The sequence below is a fragment of the Rhinolophus hipposideros genome (genome assembly GCF_964194185.1).
Source record: "Rhinolophus hipposideros genome assembly, chromosome: 14".
NCBI classification, from domain to species: domain Eukaryota; kingdom Metazoa; phylum Chordata; class Mammalia; order Chiroptera; family Rhinolophidae; genus Rhinolophus; species Rhinolophus hipposideros.
The window spans coordinates 19,981,878-19,997,306 of NC_138060.1; the positions used below are offsets into that span (position 1 = coordinate 19,981,878).

General features: G+C 43.9%; 1 protein-coding gene across 3 annotated transcripts in view; it reads left to right on the top strand.

Moving 5' to 3' along the window:
• Window positions 1–407: 407 nt before the first annotated feature.
• Window positions 408–15,429, top strand: part of RFT1 (RFT1 glycolipid translocator homolog) — a 43,244-nt gene continuing 28,222 nt past the window's right edge. For 2 of the 3 annotated variants that reach the window (XR_013994935.1, XM_081073443.1), the window contains exons 1-6: window positions 408–512; window positions 4,431–4,516; window positions 6,241–6,357; window positions 7,489–7,678; window positions 8,278–8,379; window positions 12,230–12,367. Coding sequence is in view for 2 of the 3 variants with exons in the window: in XM_081073443.1 (XP_080929569.1) it covers window positions 450–512; window positions 4,431–4,516; window positions 6,241–6,357; window positions 7,489–7,678; window positions 8,278–8,379; window positions 12,230–12,367 (696 nt within the window). In the remaining variant the exon portion in view is untranslated. Of the gene's footprint in view, window positions 513–4,430; window positions 4,517–6,240; window positions 6,491–7,488; window positions 7,679–8,277; window positions 8,380–12,229; window positions 12,368–15,429 lie in introns of all 3 variants that reach the window. The other variant, XM_081073444.1, reaches the window with a different exon arrangement.

The window sequence follows — 15,429 nt, forward strand, 5'->3', positions numbered from 1 at the left end:
TCAATTCTTTCTCTGTAAAGTTAGGTCAATACCTGGCCGGCCCGATTTGGGGGGGTTGTAGATGCGATTTTGCAGGCAAAGGCCTAATGGCAAGAACCTTATTAATGAAGTCAGGGAAGTTGGTATTTTGGGGGTGGGAGGCTGAGAGTCTCAAAGAAGGGCCTTTGGCTACTTCAACGTTTTTTCGTACCGGTCACTATTTCACTTCTTTGGGACAGGTAGGCAGAGGCACAAGAAAGCGAACAAACTATACAAAAAGGTAGAGGAAATAAGGCGCAGGAACACCTACGTGTCACAACTCGGCCGCTTAAAGGGCCCTCACTTCTCGTGCCCCGCCTCCCGTCCCCAAATCACCAATCAGCGAGCGAGCTGCTCCGTGACGCTATCTTCTCGCGACGAAGCCGTCTGGCGGCGGCGTTTCCTGGTGACGGAGCTGGGTCGCGTAATCTATGGGCAGCCAGGAGGTCCTGGGCCAGGCGGCTCGGCTGGCCTCCTCCGGGCTGCTCCTGCAGGTACTGTCTTCCTGGCCCGCCCCGGGCCGTCCCGCAGCCGGGGTTCGCGGGGATCCCGCATGGGGCAGACGCTGGCAGTGTGGACACCTCCGCCGAGGGGTTCTACAGGAGGAGGTGGCGCCGCAGTCGGGGCACCTGGGCCCGGAGTTGGGAGCCTGTGTTCAATCCTGGTTGGGAGATTGCAAACAAGCCACTTCCTTTTGAGAACTATCGTCCCCATAGGGCAGTAGGGGAGAGTTAGATCAGGTGTCAGGGGGCGCCTGTGGTGCTCTAGAATCTGATATATTTTAAGGCCAGGGGTGCCTTTTCTCCATGCCCCACCCCTTACCCCTAAACACATTCCTCAAACTGTCTGACGCCCACTGAATTCAGAGAGACAGTATGGCATAGCTAAGAACAGAGACCTGGGCTCAGGCAGACCTGAGTTGAAATCCTGGTCCTGCCATGTTCTTGCTGTATGACCCAGGACAAGTGACCTGCTAAGCCTCAGCTCCTCATCGAAAAACCGGGCTTAGTAAGAGTACCGCTTAGCTCATAGGGTTGCTGTTAGGCTACATTGCGGTTATTTAGATAATTGCACTTAACAGGGTACCTCGCTCTTAGTATACGCTTAGTAAATGTTGGCTGTGTCTTCCTTCTGGTTGTGACCTTGGGTCAGTTACTTCCCCCTTTTGGCCTTAATTTCATCATTTGACAGATACAATACTTGACAGTTGGTCCAAATGATATCTAAACATTCTCTTAACCCTTAGAGCTGGTCATTCTAAACCAAGTGGCCCAGTTTCTCTATGTCTCACTCTCGACCCATTCAACTCTTCCTTACAAAAGTCCTGAACCCACCTTCCTCCACATTTCAGAGAGGCAGCGTTTCACAGGGAGGATAGGAGAAGAACCAGACGGACCTGGGTTCAAGTTTGGGCCTTGTCACTTGCTAGATGCTTGTCCTTGGGAAAATCTCTTGACTTCTGGAAGCATAATTTTCCTCATCTTAGATGAGAACAATAATGCAACCTGATGGTGTCATTAAGGAGATTAGATGAAATGCTTGTTATGTGCTTGGCACATTATAAGTACTTAATAAATGTTAACTGTTTTTTATTATGATCATTAGAGTTTTTTAAGTGGTCATTATAGGGATGAAATGAGATAATCTACGTAAAGCATGTAGAAGAGTGCCTTGCACAAGATACGTCCTTACTAAACATCAGCTAACCCTAATTACTTAATTACCTAACCCTAAATTAGGTGAATCCTAAGTTTACCTAGGTTTTTTTTTTTTTCTATTTCACAACATAAATAACTTTTGCATTCAGTGCTCTATCCACAGTGTTGATTGTTCAACCTTTGGTGATACCTTACCACCTAGACTGGCTTCATAAAAAGAAAACTCATAGCAGAAAATGCACAGGACTAAAAGTCAGGTGGCCTTTCTGTAAGGTCAAGCTGTGTCACTTGCTTGCTGTGTGACATTGGGTAACTCACTTTGCTCTGAGTCTTAACTTGCTTCATGTACATTTACCTGATTGCTTTTAAGGGTTAAATAATTAACATGTGAATGAGGTTTCTTAAAAACTAAATTTCTTTACAAAATTAAGTGAAAACTGTTGCTAATAAGGGCCACTGTGAGGTCGGACAATTAAGTTCGAGAACTCATCTTAGAAAAAGTGCTCCATATCTCATTGCTGAATATCACTACAGTCACCTTCAAAGTCCTTCCCTTGGGAAGCTGTGCACCGATGCCAGTGCCTAGTCCACCCTTCAAAGCAATTCTGGAACTCTTTTTCTGGAGTGGCCATCAGAGCTGTCGTCATATTACCCTTGATGTCCTGAATGTCATCAAAATGTCTTCCTTTCAATATTTCCTGTATCTTTGGGTAAAGAAAGAAGTCATTGGGGTCCAGATCAGGTGAGTAGGGCAGGTGTTCCAATACAGTTATTTGTTTACTGGCTAAAAACTCCCTTATAGACAGTGCCCTGTGAGCTGGTGCATTGTCATGATGCAAGAGCCATGAATTGGCGAAAAGTTCAGGTCATCTAACTTTTTCACACACCCTTTTCAGCACCTCCAAATAGTAAACTTGGTTAACTGTTTGTCCAGTTGGTACAAATTCATAATGAATAATCCCTTGATATCAAAAAAGGTTAGCAACATTGTTGCAAGAAGTTCGAGAATTTAGTTGTCCGTCTTTGTCTTCGTATGTGGAGCAAACACTAGGCAGCATGACCAACCTCAGAGCTTCATTAGCTCAAACTTTTATTCAAGCCAATTAGGAGATAGGGAGAAGCCTGAAACATTAAATTTCTTAGACAAGGATAACTTGGACTTTAACGTAAATATATGTATGTGGTTTTTTAAAAATAGCTATGATGTTTAGGGTTTTTGAGTGTGTTAATTCAGTCTAGTGTGCTTTCTCAAATTATAATGCAGACACTTGTAGTAGCTTTGCAGTTACATTGTAATCCATACAAATTTAAGTTTATTCTGTCTGTGAGCCAGCCATGGTGAAAGCATTAATGCCTTTCATTTGTATGCATTTTTCAAAAATGCTTTGACTGATACAATCTTGTTTGATCCTTCTTATCAACCCTATGAGATAGGCAGCCTCATCTGACAGAGGAGGAAATTGAGGCTTATAAACATTAGAGGATGATGGGGCTAACAGTTAAATGGTGAGTTGAGACCCAGTTGAATGTGTTTTCCATTAATGGCTCAATGAATTGGCTTCAAACCTCTAAAATTGAGTACAGAATTTGGTGTGTATGTATGTATGTACCTGCATGTTTCTAAGGAGAGCTACAGAGCTTTCAACAGACTTTCAGAAGGTCACAAGGTCACTTTTGACTCCAAAGGGGTGAAGATTGTGATATCTTGGCTTTGGAGAACTTGTTGCTCTGTGACACCTCAGGGACAGTGTTAAACTGCACTGTCCCTGGTCACACCTTTCCCCGGAAATTTTTCAGAGCTTAGTGGTTCATTGGCATTTTTTGATTGACTCTTCCAGATTGCAGCTGTTCATGGGTAACTTTGAGAGTGCTTGACATAGAAGTGATTTGTCATTTGCTTTCGAGTGCACTTGAGTTACACCTCTGTCACTGCCAGGATGTAGAGCGAGAGTCACTCTCCCTAAGTGAGGCTTGCACTCCAGCCAGCATCCCCATTTAGCAACCCCATTTAATTGCAACCTGTTGTTCTCTGTCTCATGGGAAGAATTCTTTGCTATGGTGGTTTTCTTGAATTGACAGGTTTGAAAGTCTCAGAATATAGTCCTTTCAAATGGCAATAGTAGGTGGACTCTGTCTCCCCCCACCCTCCATTTTATATTATCTTATTGCAGTTCCCATTTAAAAGGCATTTCAACTCCTCTCTGGAAAGTAGAAAATATTCAGTAAATAAACACAGCCTTTTCTGTTTTCTAATTGAGAAAACTGAAGTTCAAAGGGATTAAATGTCATTATCAGAATCCCCAGATATTACTAGGCAGAGAAGAGACAGAAATTAGCCCCCATGATTCCTAGTGAGCGTGCTGTACCCTGCAGCCTCCCACTCGCTGAATGTGTGCTATTTCTAAACAGGCTGGAGGGAGGGGCAATGTGAAGCACTAAAATTCTCTTTCTGACTCCCAGAGTGCCTGACTTTGAACCCAGAGAAATTCCCTGAATCTGTCACTGCCTCCCTCTCTCATCAGCAAATTAGGGTTTACTAATGTGTTCTTTGACCATTGCCCAGGCGTTGCAAGAGACCCCAAGGAATGACATTTTGGAAGAAATGCAGACAGGTTTAGCATTTTAGATAGAGTGTCTAAGGCAGAGCTGTTGTATGTTACTACATTAGGAAGAGCAGCTGCAGTATTTTCATTTCAGCAAAGTTAACACTCCCAACATAATTTATTCTTATGTAGTTTTCCTCTTTTTCTGTAGGTGTTGTTTCGCTTGATCACCTTTGTCTTGAATGCATTTATTCTTCGCTTCCTGTCAAAAGAAATCATTGGCATAGTGAATGTAAGGTAAGAAAGGATGTGCCTTGGCACTGTCCACAACTCACATCCCTAGTCAGGTTTTCTTCAAACGCAGTGTCTGTGTGTCGCTCTCGGATTTTAGAAGCATGTACCTTTACTAGAATCCAGAGTGTTTTAGCAGTGGGCCGAGGAGGAGCATGCTGGGGTGGGGGAATGAACAGGCAATGTTGCTTTTAATGGACCCAGGGAGCATTTTCCATTAGCAGCCTCCACATGCCCATTTCTCTGCCAGCTGTTCTAGTTTGCCTGTTCTTAGAACCCAGGAGAGGAGTGGGAGTAATTCATTGCAAACCGCATCTCAGGTATAATTCTCTGTTCTGGCCCTGCTGACAGCGAAGGAAGTAGAGCTCTCCAGTGCATGGGGATGCACGTTGTACTTGCAGGGCCGGAATAGCTACCTTGGTTTCCTCCATGAATTTTGTAATTGGAAAATGGTAGCTGGGATGAGAGCTTGAGTCCTGTCATTGGTTCCTTGGAGGCTCTCGGCTGACTTGCTTTGTCTTTTAGACTCAGTTTGTTTTTTCTGCACTCTTCTTGTGTGTTCAGGACACCCACATATAATCTGTATTCACAAATGACACAAAAGTATATGAAGTGATGTGAGTGCTCAGAATAGCTCTGCCTCGCAGGTGTATCTTCACGTCCTGATAAACATGACAGCGTGTTCCAGATCACATGTCATGTCTTAATACCTGCCATACTTTTCCTCTTGGCTCTGTCCTCCGAGCTTAGTGAAGGCTCTCAAACATTGATGGGCAAAGGAATCATCTGGGGAGCTTGGCCCTAGGTAGGGCTGAGGAAGGACTCAGGAACCTGCATTTTGACAAGCTCCTTGGGTGATTCTGAAGCAGGGACCATACTTGGGGAAATACTGTTTTAAAAGCAGGAAGGAAGAGGGCCAAATCCTCTTAGGTGCTAAGACTTGAAAGCAGCTTGGGCCTCTACTCATCTAGTCTCCTCTAGATGGAAAGGTCCCTGCTTTGATAGCCTTTGTCTGGCCCACCCCCTGCTTAGCTTGTGGTTCAGTCTCCTTATTTGCAATGTTGGATAGAAGCACTGGTAGCAGGATGATCCTTGGACAACCTCAGAAAACTTAGTCCTCGGCCACCCCAACTCTGGCTTCATTAGGGCCTCAGCCTATTGAGGAAGGGAAACCTCAGCTACCCCTCACGAAGGTGCAGGAGGGTCTGCCTAGGTGCTGCCCACCTACGGGGTACAGAGGCAAGCCTTTCTGACCTGGGTTGCAGCAGCCTCTAATGGCTGCCAGCATTTCTGCCTGTCCTGAGATTCTTTCAGCCATTGCTTCCACTCAGTAGAGCCTCAGCTTCTCTCATACGGGCCTGTTGGGTCCCAGGCTCAAGGTGACCAAGAGGTCCCTTGCTGTGTGTGGTCGTATCTTGTCCTTTTCTTTTCCTTATGGTCAGAGCCTCACCTCTGCCTATAGCCACAGAGCCTGCAGGCTTGGGACCACTGTGGCAATTTCTATCCCAGGCGTAACTCTCTGTAGGCTCACACTCAGGTATCCTGTTTGGTTCCTAGCCCTTTAGTCCAAATGGATTGGACTAGTGAGGGGTTCTATGAGAACTCAATGCCCTCTACATCACCACCAGTGATTTCTGACCAAGACTTTTTCCTCCGTTGCTGGAAAAATCTCCAAAATTGTCTCTATGAAAAAGCTAGAGCCCTTACTGATTTCTGTTTTTCCTTTATAGGCTAACATTGCTTTATTCCACTACCATCTTCCTGGCCAGAGAGGCCTTCCGTAGAGCATGCCTGAGTGGGGGCGCCCAGCGAGATTGGAGCCAGACCCTCAACCTCCTGTGGCTAACGTGAGTTGTGCTTGTCAGGAGACGTTTTCACAAAGGCAGGTGTAACGAAGGTTCAACAGCAGCACTTGCCTAAAGCTGAATTGTCTGCAGCTTTGGTTTTGCGGTGATTTTCTGAGAACTTGGCGTGGGACCGGTAAGGGAGAACATCTATGTGGAAAGAGCTTCTTGGCTGTTTTCTCTATGGGAAGAGGCTCTAGATGGGGGTTTCTGGGCCAGATTTCTAGCCCTATTTCTACCCTTTGGGAGGTTGTTTCTGCTGTTCCTAATCCCCACTCTGGGCCACACTGGGCCTGTACCATCTTTTTTATTTCTAACCTTTCCCCCCTGTGGTATTTTCTGAGCTTTTAACAACTGCTTAGTCTTAGTATTTTTTGAAAGCCTTTTAGGGCTTTCATTATATCTTTCTTTAATTTTATGTTGATTTCAGTTCTGAGCCTTTTAGAATATTCTGGAAAACCAAGTACACCAACTAAAAATTGTATTAGCTTTTCTGCAGTTAGATCCCTGCAGGGAAGGCTGGTGGTTGAGGTTGTTTTCCAATGCTGCCCTTGCATAACTCCTTATCGCCTCATGGAAATGACTGTCATAATGGCTGGTAGGTTTTCATTTTATTAGAGGAATGACTGTTAACTACCCAGCTGTATTTAAGTGCTCCACGGTGCACATGTGAAGGGATACTGTGCACTGGACTATTGGTCATTTGGATGTAAGTACGAGCTGTGTACTGTCTTTTAGTCATTCTAAGTACAAACAGCAGGCATACACTTTCTGGGAATTTTGCTTATCGAGTCACTGTAACACAGTGGATAGGATTGTTGGCTGGCATTAGATGTGGATTGGGTCCTACTTCTGCTCTTGAGTAGCTATTCCTGACCTTGGCCAAATTACCCAGTGCCTGTCAGCCTTCGTTTCCTCATCATTTAAATGGGGATCATGCCAGGATTATTGTGAAGTGTCAGTGAGATAAAGGGGGTCAATCATAGTGCCTGGCATGTAGTAAGTGTCCTAATAAGCGTTGGCTATTTTTATGATCATAATTATATTTCTTTTCTGTTCAGTGTTACTGTTTTAACATATACATATATTCATTTTTATTGTTAGCATATCAAACATTCTTTTTCCCATTTCTAGGGTCCCCCTGGGTGTGCTTTGGGCCTTGTTTCTGGGCTGGGTCTGGTTACAGTTGCTGGAAGTGCCTGATCCTAATGTTGTCCCCCACTATGGAATGGGAGTGGTGCTGTTTGGCCTCTCAGCTGTTGTGGAACTTGTGGGAGAGCCCTTCTGGGTCTTGGCACAAGCACACATGTTTGTCAAGCTCAAGGTCAGTATGCCTTCTGCTGTGAATGGGAAATGCAAAGCATGAGGGAAGGAGTGTTTTTTAAAAATGCCTTTGTAGGAGAGAATGATTTTTTCAGACTTGCATCTAAAAAGGTTTTTGGAAAAACGTAAAATGGTCAGTTTCGTTCATTCACTTGAAATTTGGCAGATGGGCTGGGCTAAAGTTTATTTCTGCTATTAATCAGAATGCACGTTTGCTCATAGGGAAGTTATTGTTTAAATGAGAATTTAAGAGGACTGTCAAAGTTTTTCAGATTTTTCTAGTGATTCTATTTTTAGTTGTACACTAACATTAACTTTTCTATTTATCTTTTAAAATACATAATTTGATATGTACAAAAGAATATACATACATGTAAATCTTAAAGCATGATAATATCCATGAGCCTACCACCAAACCAAGTAGAACATAACCAATATTATTTATGTCCAGCCACATGCCCCCCCACCACTGCCAGAGTAACCACTATTCCAGATTTTCTATTTGTCATTCCTTTGCATCTTTATTTATAGTTTTTAATAAAGCTTTTGCATAGTTTTTAATAATGGTTGTAAAGTGCACCCTTTACCACGTTTTTGCAGGTGATTGCTGAGAGCCTGTCGGTAATCCTTAAGAGTGTCCTGATAGCTTTTCTCGTGCTGTGGTTACCTCACTGGGGGCTGTACATTTTCTCTTCAGCCCAGGTAATAGTTTGGCTTTTAACTTTTGTATGATCTCTTTTTCCATCTGGTTTTTTTCTTCTTGTTCCCATTGCTGCATGGTTTGCATTTGCAGAATTCATGCACGTGAGGAAGGCTGGAAACTCTAGAAAGATGGTCTTGACGCTGCTCCCCTGGCTGCCAGGTTCATCCTGCTGCGTGTACTGACACCACCGGTGTCCTCAGGGACCTGGTGAGGGCCACACACTGAGCCTCATTGTCAAACATAAAAACTCCTTTAGACGTTCTGTGTGCAAGCGGTATGAAACTGCTCTTTGACTGTCTGACTCTTATGAAGGAGAAAAAAAGCAGTAAGAGATGGGGTGGGAATCAAATTGCATATTTTCCCTGGATTTCAATCAATTGTTTTCAGAATAGCAGGAAACTCTGCCAAGCCTGTTTTAAACTTTGAAATCTCACATAATTCAGAAGGCATGAATCAAATCTTAGCAAGTACATTTTCAGTTTTAGTAGTTTTGGCTTCATTTCTATCTTACCATTTTATAGTTCTGGTTCATATTTGTAGTTCTAATAAAAATATAACTAGAGTACAGGTGCTAATTTTAAAAATGAAACCAAAGATCAGATAGTTATCAGAACATCTTATAGTACAAAGCAGTTTGTAATTTTTCCCTAATGTAAACATAGGAAGATAAGTTAAAATTTTTAGTAATGATTTATATGAAAATCTTTCCCATGTCCTAGGCAAAAACTACAGATATTTTTTTTGAAACACAGAAGACCTAGATTTAAAATTAATAGAATAAGAATGAGAATTGCCTCCTAAAAGCAATTTGTAAACAGTTGCATATTTTAGAGAAGTTATTTGTAATTATTTTTGCCATGTTTTATTAGGTCTGGATCTATAGTTCTCAGCATTCATCATACGTTTAATGCGTTTTCCCCAATAAGACAGGAGGGTCATGGAGACACACAGTTATTGGTCAACTCTTGGGAAAGGCACTTGCATTGATTATCATAGCTCCCACCAAGGATAAGTCATATAAGGTCATATGTCCAGTTTTGGGTTTATTTGCCTCCTTATCATAAGACTTCTGAGACCTCTTCTCTGTCAGTGTCTGTGTTAGAGGTCTAAGACCAACAACACCTCATATTAGCAGGCGAGCCACACCCAAGGCCCTCTGGAGCCACACCCATTCCCCTCTGTCCAACTCACCTCCAGGTTCCTCCTCAAATAACCCCTTACCCCATGGATTCAAATGTCAAATAAAAGGGTCACTCCAGAATACAGAGGGTGGCAAAAAATGTATACATATTTTAAGAAAGGAAAAAACGGTATTAAAATTGTAATATTCAATATATACCAACATCAAAAGATGAATACAAGTCACGTCTGACTTCTGCAATTACAAGAGGTGCTCAAAGTGGTTACCATCAGCGTCCAGACACTTCTGATTATGGTGAACTACTGCTTGAGCAACGCCGACCAAAGTGTCCACTTAGAAACATTTTTTTGGCACGCTGGTATATAAAGAATTCTTACAATTCAGCAACAAAAAGACAAACCAACCCAAAAGTGGGTAAAGGACTTGAATAGACATTTCTTCAAAGAAGGTATACAAATAAAAGGCCAATAAGCCCATGAGAAGATGCTCAATATCATTAGTCATTAGGCAAATGTAAATCAAAAGCACAGTGAGATACCACTTTACACCCATTAGGATGGCTATTATCAAAAAAACAGAAAATAACGTGTTGGAGAGGATATGAAGAATTTGGAATCCTCGTACATAGCTGGTGGGAATGTAAAATAGTATAGCTGCTGTGGAAAACAGTTTGGCAGTTCCTCAAAAAAGTAAATACATACTGCCCAATTACCCAGCCATTCCACTTCTAGGTGTATACCCAAAAGAATTGGAAATAGGTGCTCAAACAACTTGTACATGGATGTTCATAGCAACACTATTCACAGTAGCCAAAAGGTGGAAACAACCAAAATGTCCCACCGATGAATGGATAAGCAAAATGTGATGTAGCCATACAATGGAATATTGTTCAGCCATAAAAATGAAACACTGATACATGTTACAGCACGACGAACCTTGAATACATACTAAGTGAAAAAAAGCCGGACATGAATGATAGAATTATGATTACATATGATTCCATTAATATGTAAAGTCCAGAGAGACAGAACGCAGATTAGTGGTTCCCAGGAGATGGGAGAATGGAAAGTGACTCCTTAATGGGTACAGAATTTCCTTTTGGAGTGATGGAAATGTTCTGGAATTAGATAGTGATGGTTGTACAACATTGTGAATGTACTAAAAGCCACCAAATTGTATGTTTTAAAATGGTTAAAACAGTCAGTGTTATGTTACATGAATTTTTCCTCAATTAGGAAAAGGGAGAGGGCTCATGTAGTTAGGATATCTCCGTGAAGGCTGCTGGTTAGGTTGTTCCTGTTTCTCCAGGCTCTGGTGAGCGGGAAGGTGACGAGGTGTGGGAAGGAGCTGGAGAAAGAGTACTTCTCACAGGATGTTGGCAGCAGGGAGTGGGGCTCACAGCGGTGCCGCTTGTGTCTTAAAGGGCTCGAGGCATGAAAGAAGGAGCCGGGGAGGAGAAATTGGAGGAAAGTGGTCAAAAGGTACAAACTTCCAGCTATCACGTAGATAAGTATTAGGGATGTAACGTACAGCATGATGACTAGAGCTAACACTGCTGTATGACATATAGGAAAGTTACTTATTTTTTATAGGAAAGGTTATTAAGATAGTAAATTTTAGGAGTTCTCATCACCACGGAGAAAATTTTGTTCCTTATTTTTTCTTTTTATTGTGTCTCTATGAGAAGATGGATGCTAGCTGAGCCCTTTGTATAACTTTTGCAATATGTATAAATCTGGCCAACGTGCTATGTGCCTTAAACTTGTTCAGTGACGTATGTCAATTATTCTCAATAAAGCTGAAAAGAAAAAAAAGAAAAATGGTGGACGGTGGGCTTTGTCCTCAGGCATGGATGAGATAGGCTTGTAGAGCAGAGGAGCCTAAACCTGGTAAACCGAGATTCCTTTCTCCTTGCTCTGTGCCTTTCCTACAGAGCAGCCTTGGTGTTTCCAGATTGAAAGTGCAGCCCGGAGATCCCATTCCTTGTTGAGCTTGTGTGCACTGCTATTCTCAGGGGAGAGCGTGCTTGGGAAAAGGGGCTCTTTGAATACTCCTCCCCAACCTGCAAACAAAACTCCAGGCTGCTGCTCCTGGCTAAAAGCCATCCTTTTGTCCCAGATGGGTGGAGAGCGGGCCCTCTTATCACTCCCCCATCCTTCCCCTCCCCCATCCTGTAGTAGTTCTTGCCCTGCCCATGCACTCAGCAGAGGAGAGAGCCAGCAGCTCAGCTCTGCTTTGTAATCAGAATGTCACAGGTTTCCCGGGTTTATGGAAAATTCCCAGTCCTAGACGCCAGCAGCTCCCTGCATATTAGCACAGCCAGGACACACGAGTCCTCATGTGCTGGCTAGGCGGGAGAGCTCTTCCTTTGGCCAAATGGGAGTCTTGAGAACATGTCTGACATCACTGTGGAAGGTGCACCAGTGGATGTCTGCCATGGAAATTATGTTTTGCTTGCCCCAAAGAACTTCTGTTCTCCCAGTCAGGTGCAGTGTTTGGAACACTTTCCCCAGAGACACTGCAGTGGGGCTGGGGCTTAGTGCACAGTGCTGGTTTCCAGAGGGTGAGGCATTGCTCAATAGAAGGTGCAGTTAATTTGTTAATTAAGTTCTATTTCTTGATTGGCTTTTGAGGTCACACTTATAGGCATATCTTAATTATGCCTATATTAAAACAATGTAACTTAAACCTATTATTTTCTTTTTCAGCTTTTCTATACTGCAGTTCTGGTGCTCTGCTATGTTATTTATTTCAAAAAGTTACTGGGTTCCCCAGAATCAATCAAGAAACACACTCTTCCTGTCTCCAGAATGACAGATCTGTTACCCAATATTCCAAGAAGTGGAGTAAGTAATGCATTTTGTCTCTTATTTTAATCACAGATGCTGGCTCATTCTTGAGGGAAAGAAACTACAACTTGGTTGTTTATTATTATAATAGTAAAGATAATTTGATAGCTCCTATTTATCGAGCGCTTGCTATGTGCTTGGCCAGGGTTTCTAAACCTTGGCACTATTGACATATGTGGCTGGGTAATTCTTTGTTGTGGGGGCTGCCCTCTGCATTGTGGGATGTTTAGCAGTGTTCTCGATTTTTACTGACTAGATGCTAGTAGCTGCCACCCCCCAGTTACAACAACCAAAATGTCTCCAGACGCTGTCAGATGTCCCCTGGGGGACAGAGTTGCTCCCAGTTGGGAACCAATATGTTAGACCCTATGCTGAGTACTTTACACGGCACTATTTAAGGCTTATAACACTTCTGGGAGGCTGACACTATTGTTTGTATTTTCGGGTTGAAGAACTGAGGCTTAGTGACTACGTACCTGCCCAAGGTGAGAGTTAGAGCGAGGGCAGGAGCCTGGAGTGGCTTGAATCCCAGCAGAGTACAGGCTGAAACCACCATGCTTCCCTCTCTCTGTTCTGCTGTGAGTCTTGGTTTTGCCCAGGATTGACCTCCGGCACAGACATTCCAGGGTGCTGACAAAGCAGGCATGACTCCTGCATAGTTCCTGCATCTAGTGTCCGGCCTCCCTCAGGCAACCCGCTTTCCCATGTATAATAGACCACTGAGGAGTCTAGATGCTGCCCTTCCGCTCTCAGCCTACTTGGCTTTTTAACACCAAAGCCCACTTGGCTTTTATCTAGAGGAGTCTAGATGCTGACATGTGGGAGTGAGGCATAATCTTTTTCTCCTCAGCCCTTCTGCTCCTCAGCCCCACTCTTGTGGGGTCGGTGCTGCCGTCTGTGGCCCTGGAGTAGCACAGGTGATATCCCACTGTGTCCCCTCCGCGGCTTCGTGCACTGCTCCGTGCTGGGCTGACCCACTTTCCCTTTGCCCGCACTTGTTTGCCTGCTCGGTGTGGTGCACTTAGTGGAGGTAAGGCTGTGACTGGACTCTTTTGTGATTACTTGAAAAAGCTGTAAAATATGTGGGACTTTCGGCTCAGAACGTATGGAATCCTACTCTACAGCTTTTCAATCAAAACCAGATATTATGTAACAAAGCCAGATATGTTCTGAGTTGTTAGATAAGAGTCCTCCATTCTGATCAACTAGGTCTTACCTTTAACCTAAATCAACACCATGATGTCGGGATATCACGATGTCTCATCTGCAGGCTTAGAGGATTAGGAGTTGGGATTGCTTCTCTTGCCTAGAGCTTCTGTCACCTGCCCACACAGAGGGACTGGGAGTGTGGGAAAGTCCCCTTCCCTGAGTGCTGCCCATGGCCTCCCTCTACCCGGCCTGGCCAGCTTTTTATACTGAGCCAGTCGGTCCCTGCGCCCCAGCGGTATTCTAGAAAGGTGCATTTGGACCCTTAATACAGGCAAGGAGGGAGAGGGTAATGAAAAAAGTCTATCACGTGTGTATTTAACCCTGTGATGGGCTCAGAACTCTGAGCTTCATTTCCTCATCTTCAAATGGGGATAATAAGAGTCCCTCCCTCCTAATGTGGTTGTGAGAACCAGATAAGATGGGGCATGTCCTGTGCTTTAACACCATGGCCTAGCCCAACTGGTGTCCATAGTGATGGCTGATACCGTCACCACCATCACGCTGCTGCTCTGAGAGCAGGAATAGCTCCACGGAAACGTCCCGGCAAGGCAAACACTGACGGCCCTGGTGTGAGAGCTCAGCGGTTCATCTGACAGTCTATGCCGAAAGAAGCTCTCACTGTTGGGACAGAAGCCTGACCGTGAGAAGGTTGTTGTGCACCTGTCACACACAGTGGCACCGTTCCTGCCGACGGACAGAGCACAGCTCCACGCAGGGTGCTGTCCGGGATACAAATGTGCAAGAAGGTGATTGCTGGGCCTCACGGGCTTCCTGTGCATTTGGGGGGCAGTAGGTGTGGATGTGAAGCCTGTAGGACCCTCTCCAGACCTCAGGGTCCTCATGTTTAAGGTGAAGTTGTTGGTCTGCATGAGCTGGAAGTCCCCTCTAAGGATTTAAGGAGTTCTGTGAAAGTATTTCAACTTTGGCAAAGGGCCATTTATAGTAACGACCAATGCCGGCACGCTTACTCTCCGCCTGGCACTATGCTAAGCACTTCACATGGACTTTTGTGTTTAATCTTCATAGTACCCGATGAGATAAATAGATTGTTTTCAGTTTACAGATGAGAAAACCGAGGTTCAGAAGTATTAAGTGACTGACCCAGAATCACATAGCTGATTTTGGACCCATTTCTCTCAAACTTCTGTCTATGAACTAATCTCAGTTTGTGTGTTTAACCTCTATGCTATGTAGTCTTCCAGAAGGAATTGACATATTATCCCAAGTAATTATTTACTTAAAGATTGGGAAGTTCCAGGTAGAACAATTCGTTATTCAAGTTTATTTTTTTTTAAAAGAGAAATGAATGCAGTGGAGGACTCTCTGAGCAGCAGTCTGCCCTGGGTGCTCTCTCAGACGAAACTGGTCAAACAGTTACACCCCAAATCAATCTGACCAAATTGGGGGGTTTATTTCCTATTCTTATAGAATGCTATCTTCTTTAAAAATACTTAGCCTTAAAATAATGACCACTTAAATAATCATATCTTTATATCTTTTATATTCTTGACACTTCTGTGTGATTTACTATGAGGGATCTGCTAATATTTAAGTAAAGCTGAGGAATTTAATATAGCGCGGAAGTATTGAGCAATATTCTGTGCTCAGCCCTGTTCCAGGTGGGGTTGCAGGACCCTGAGTGGGGTCCCTGCCCTCAGAACTCTTAGTGTGGTGGGGAGATAAGATGTGTACTCAGCTAACTGCACTGCAAAACAGTGTGTGTGTAGTGTTAACAACACAGCAGCACAGAGAATGGACTAATGAGTTCCATCGGGGAGCATCGAGGAAGGTTTCATGGAGGAAGCTGCTTTTGAGCTGGGCCTTGACACGTGGGTGGGGAATTATGCATT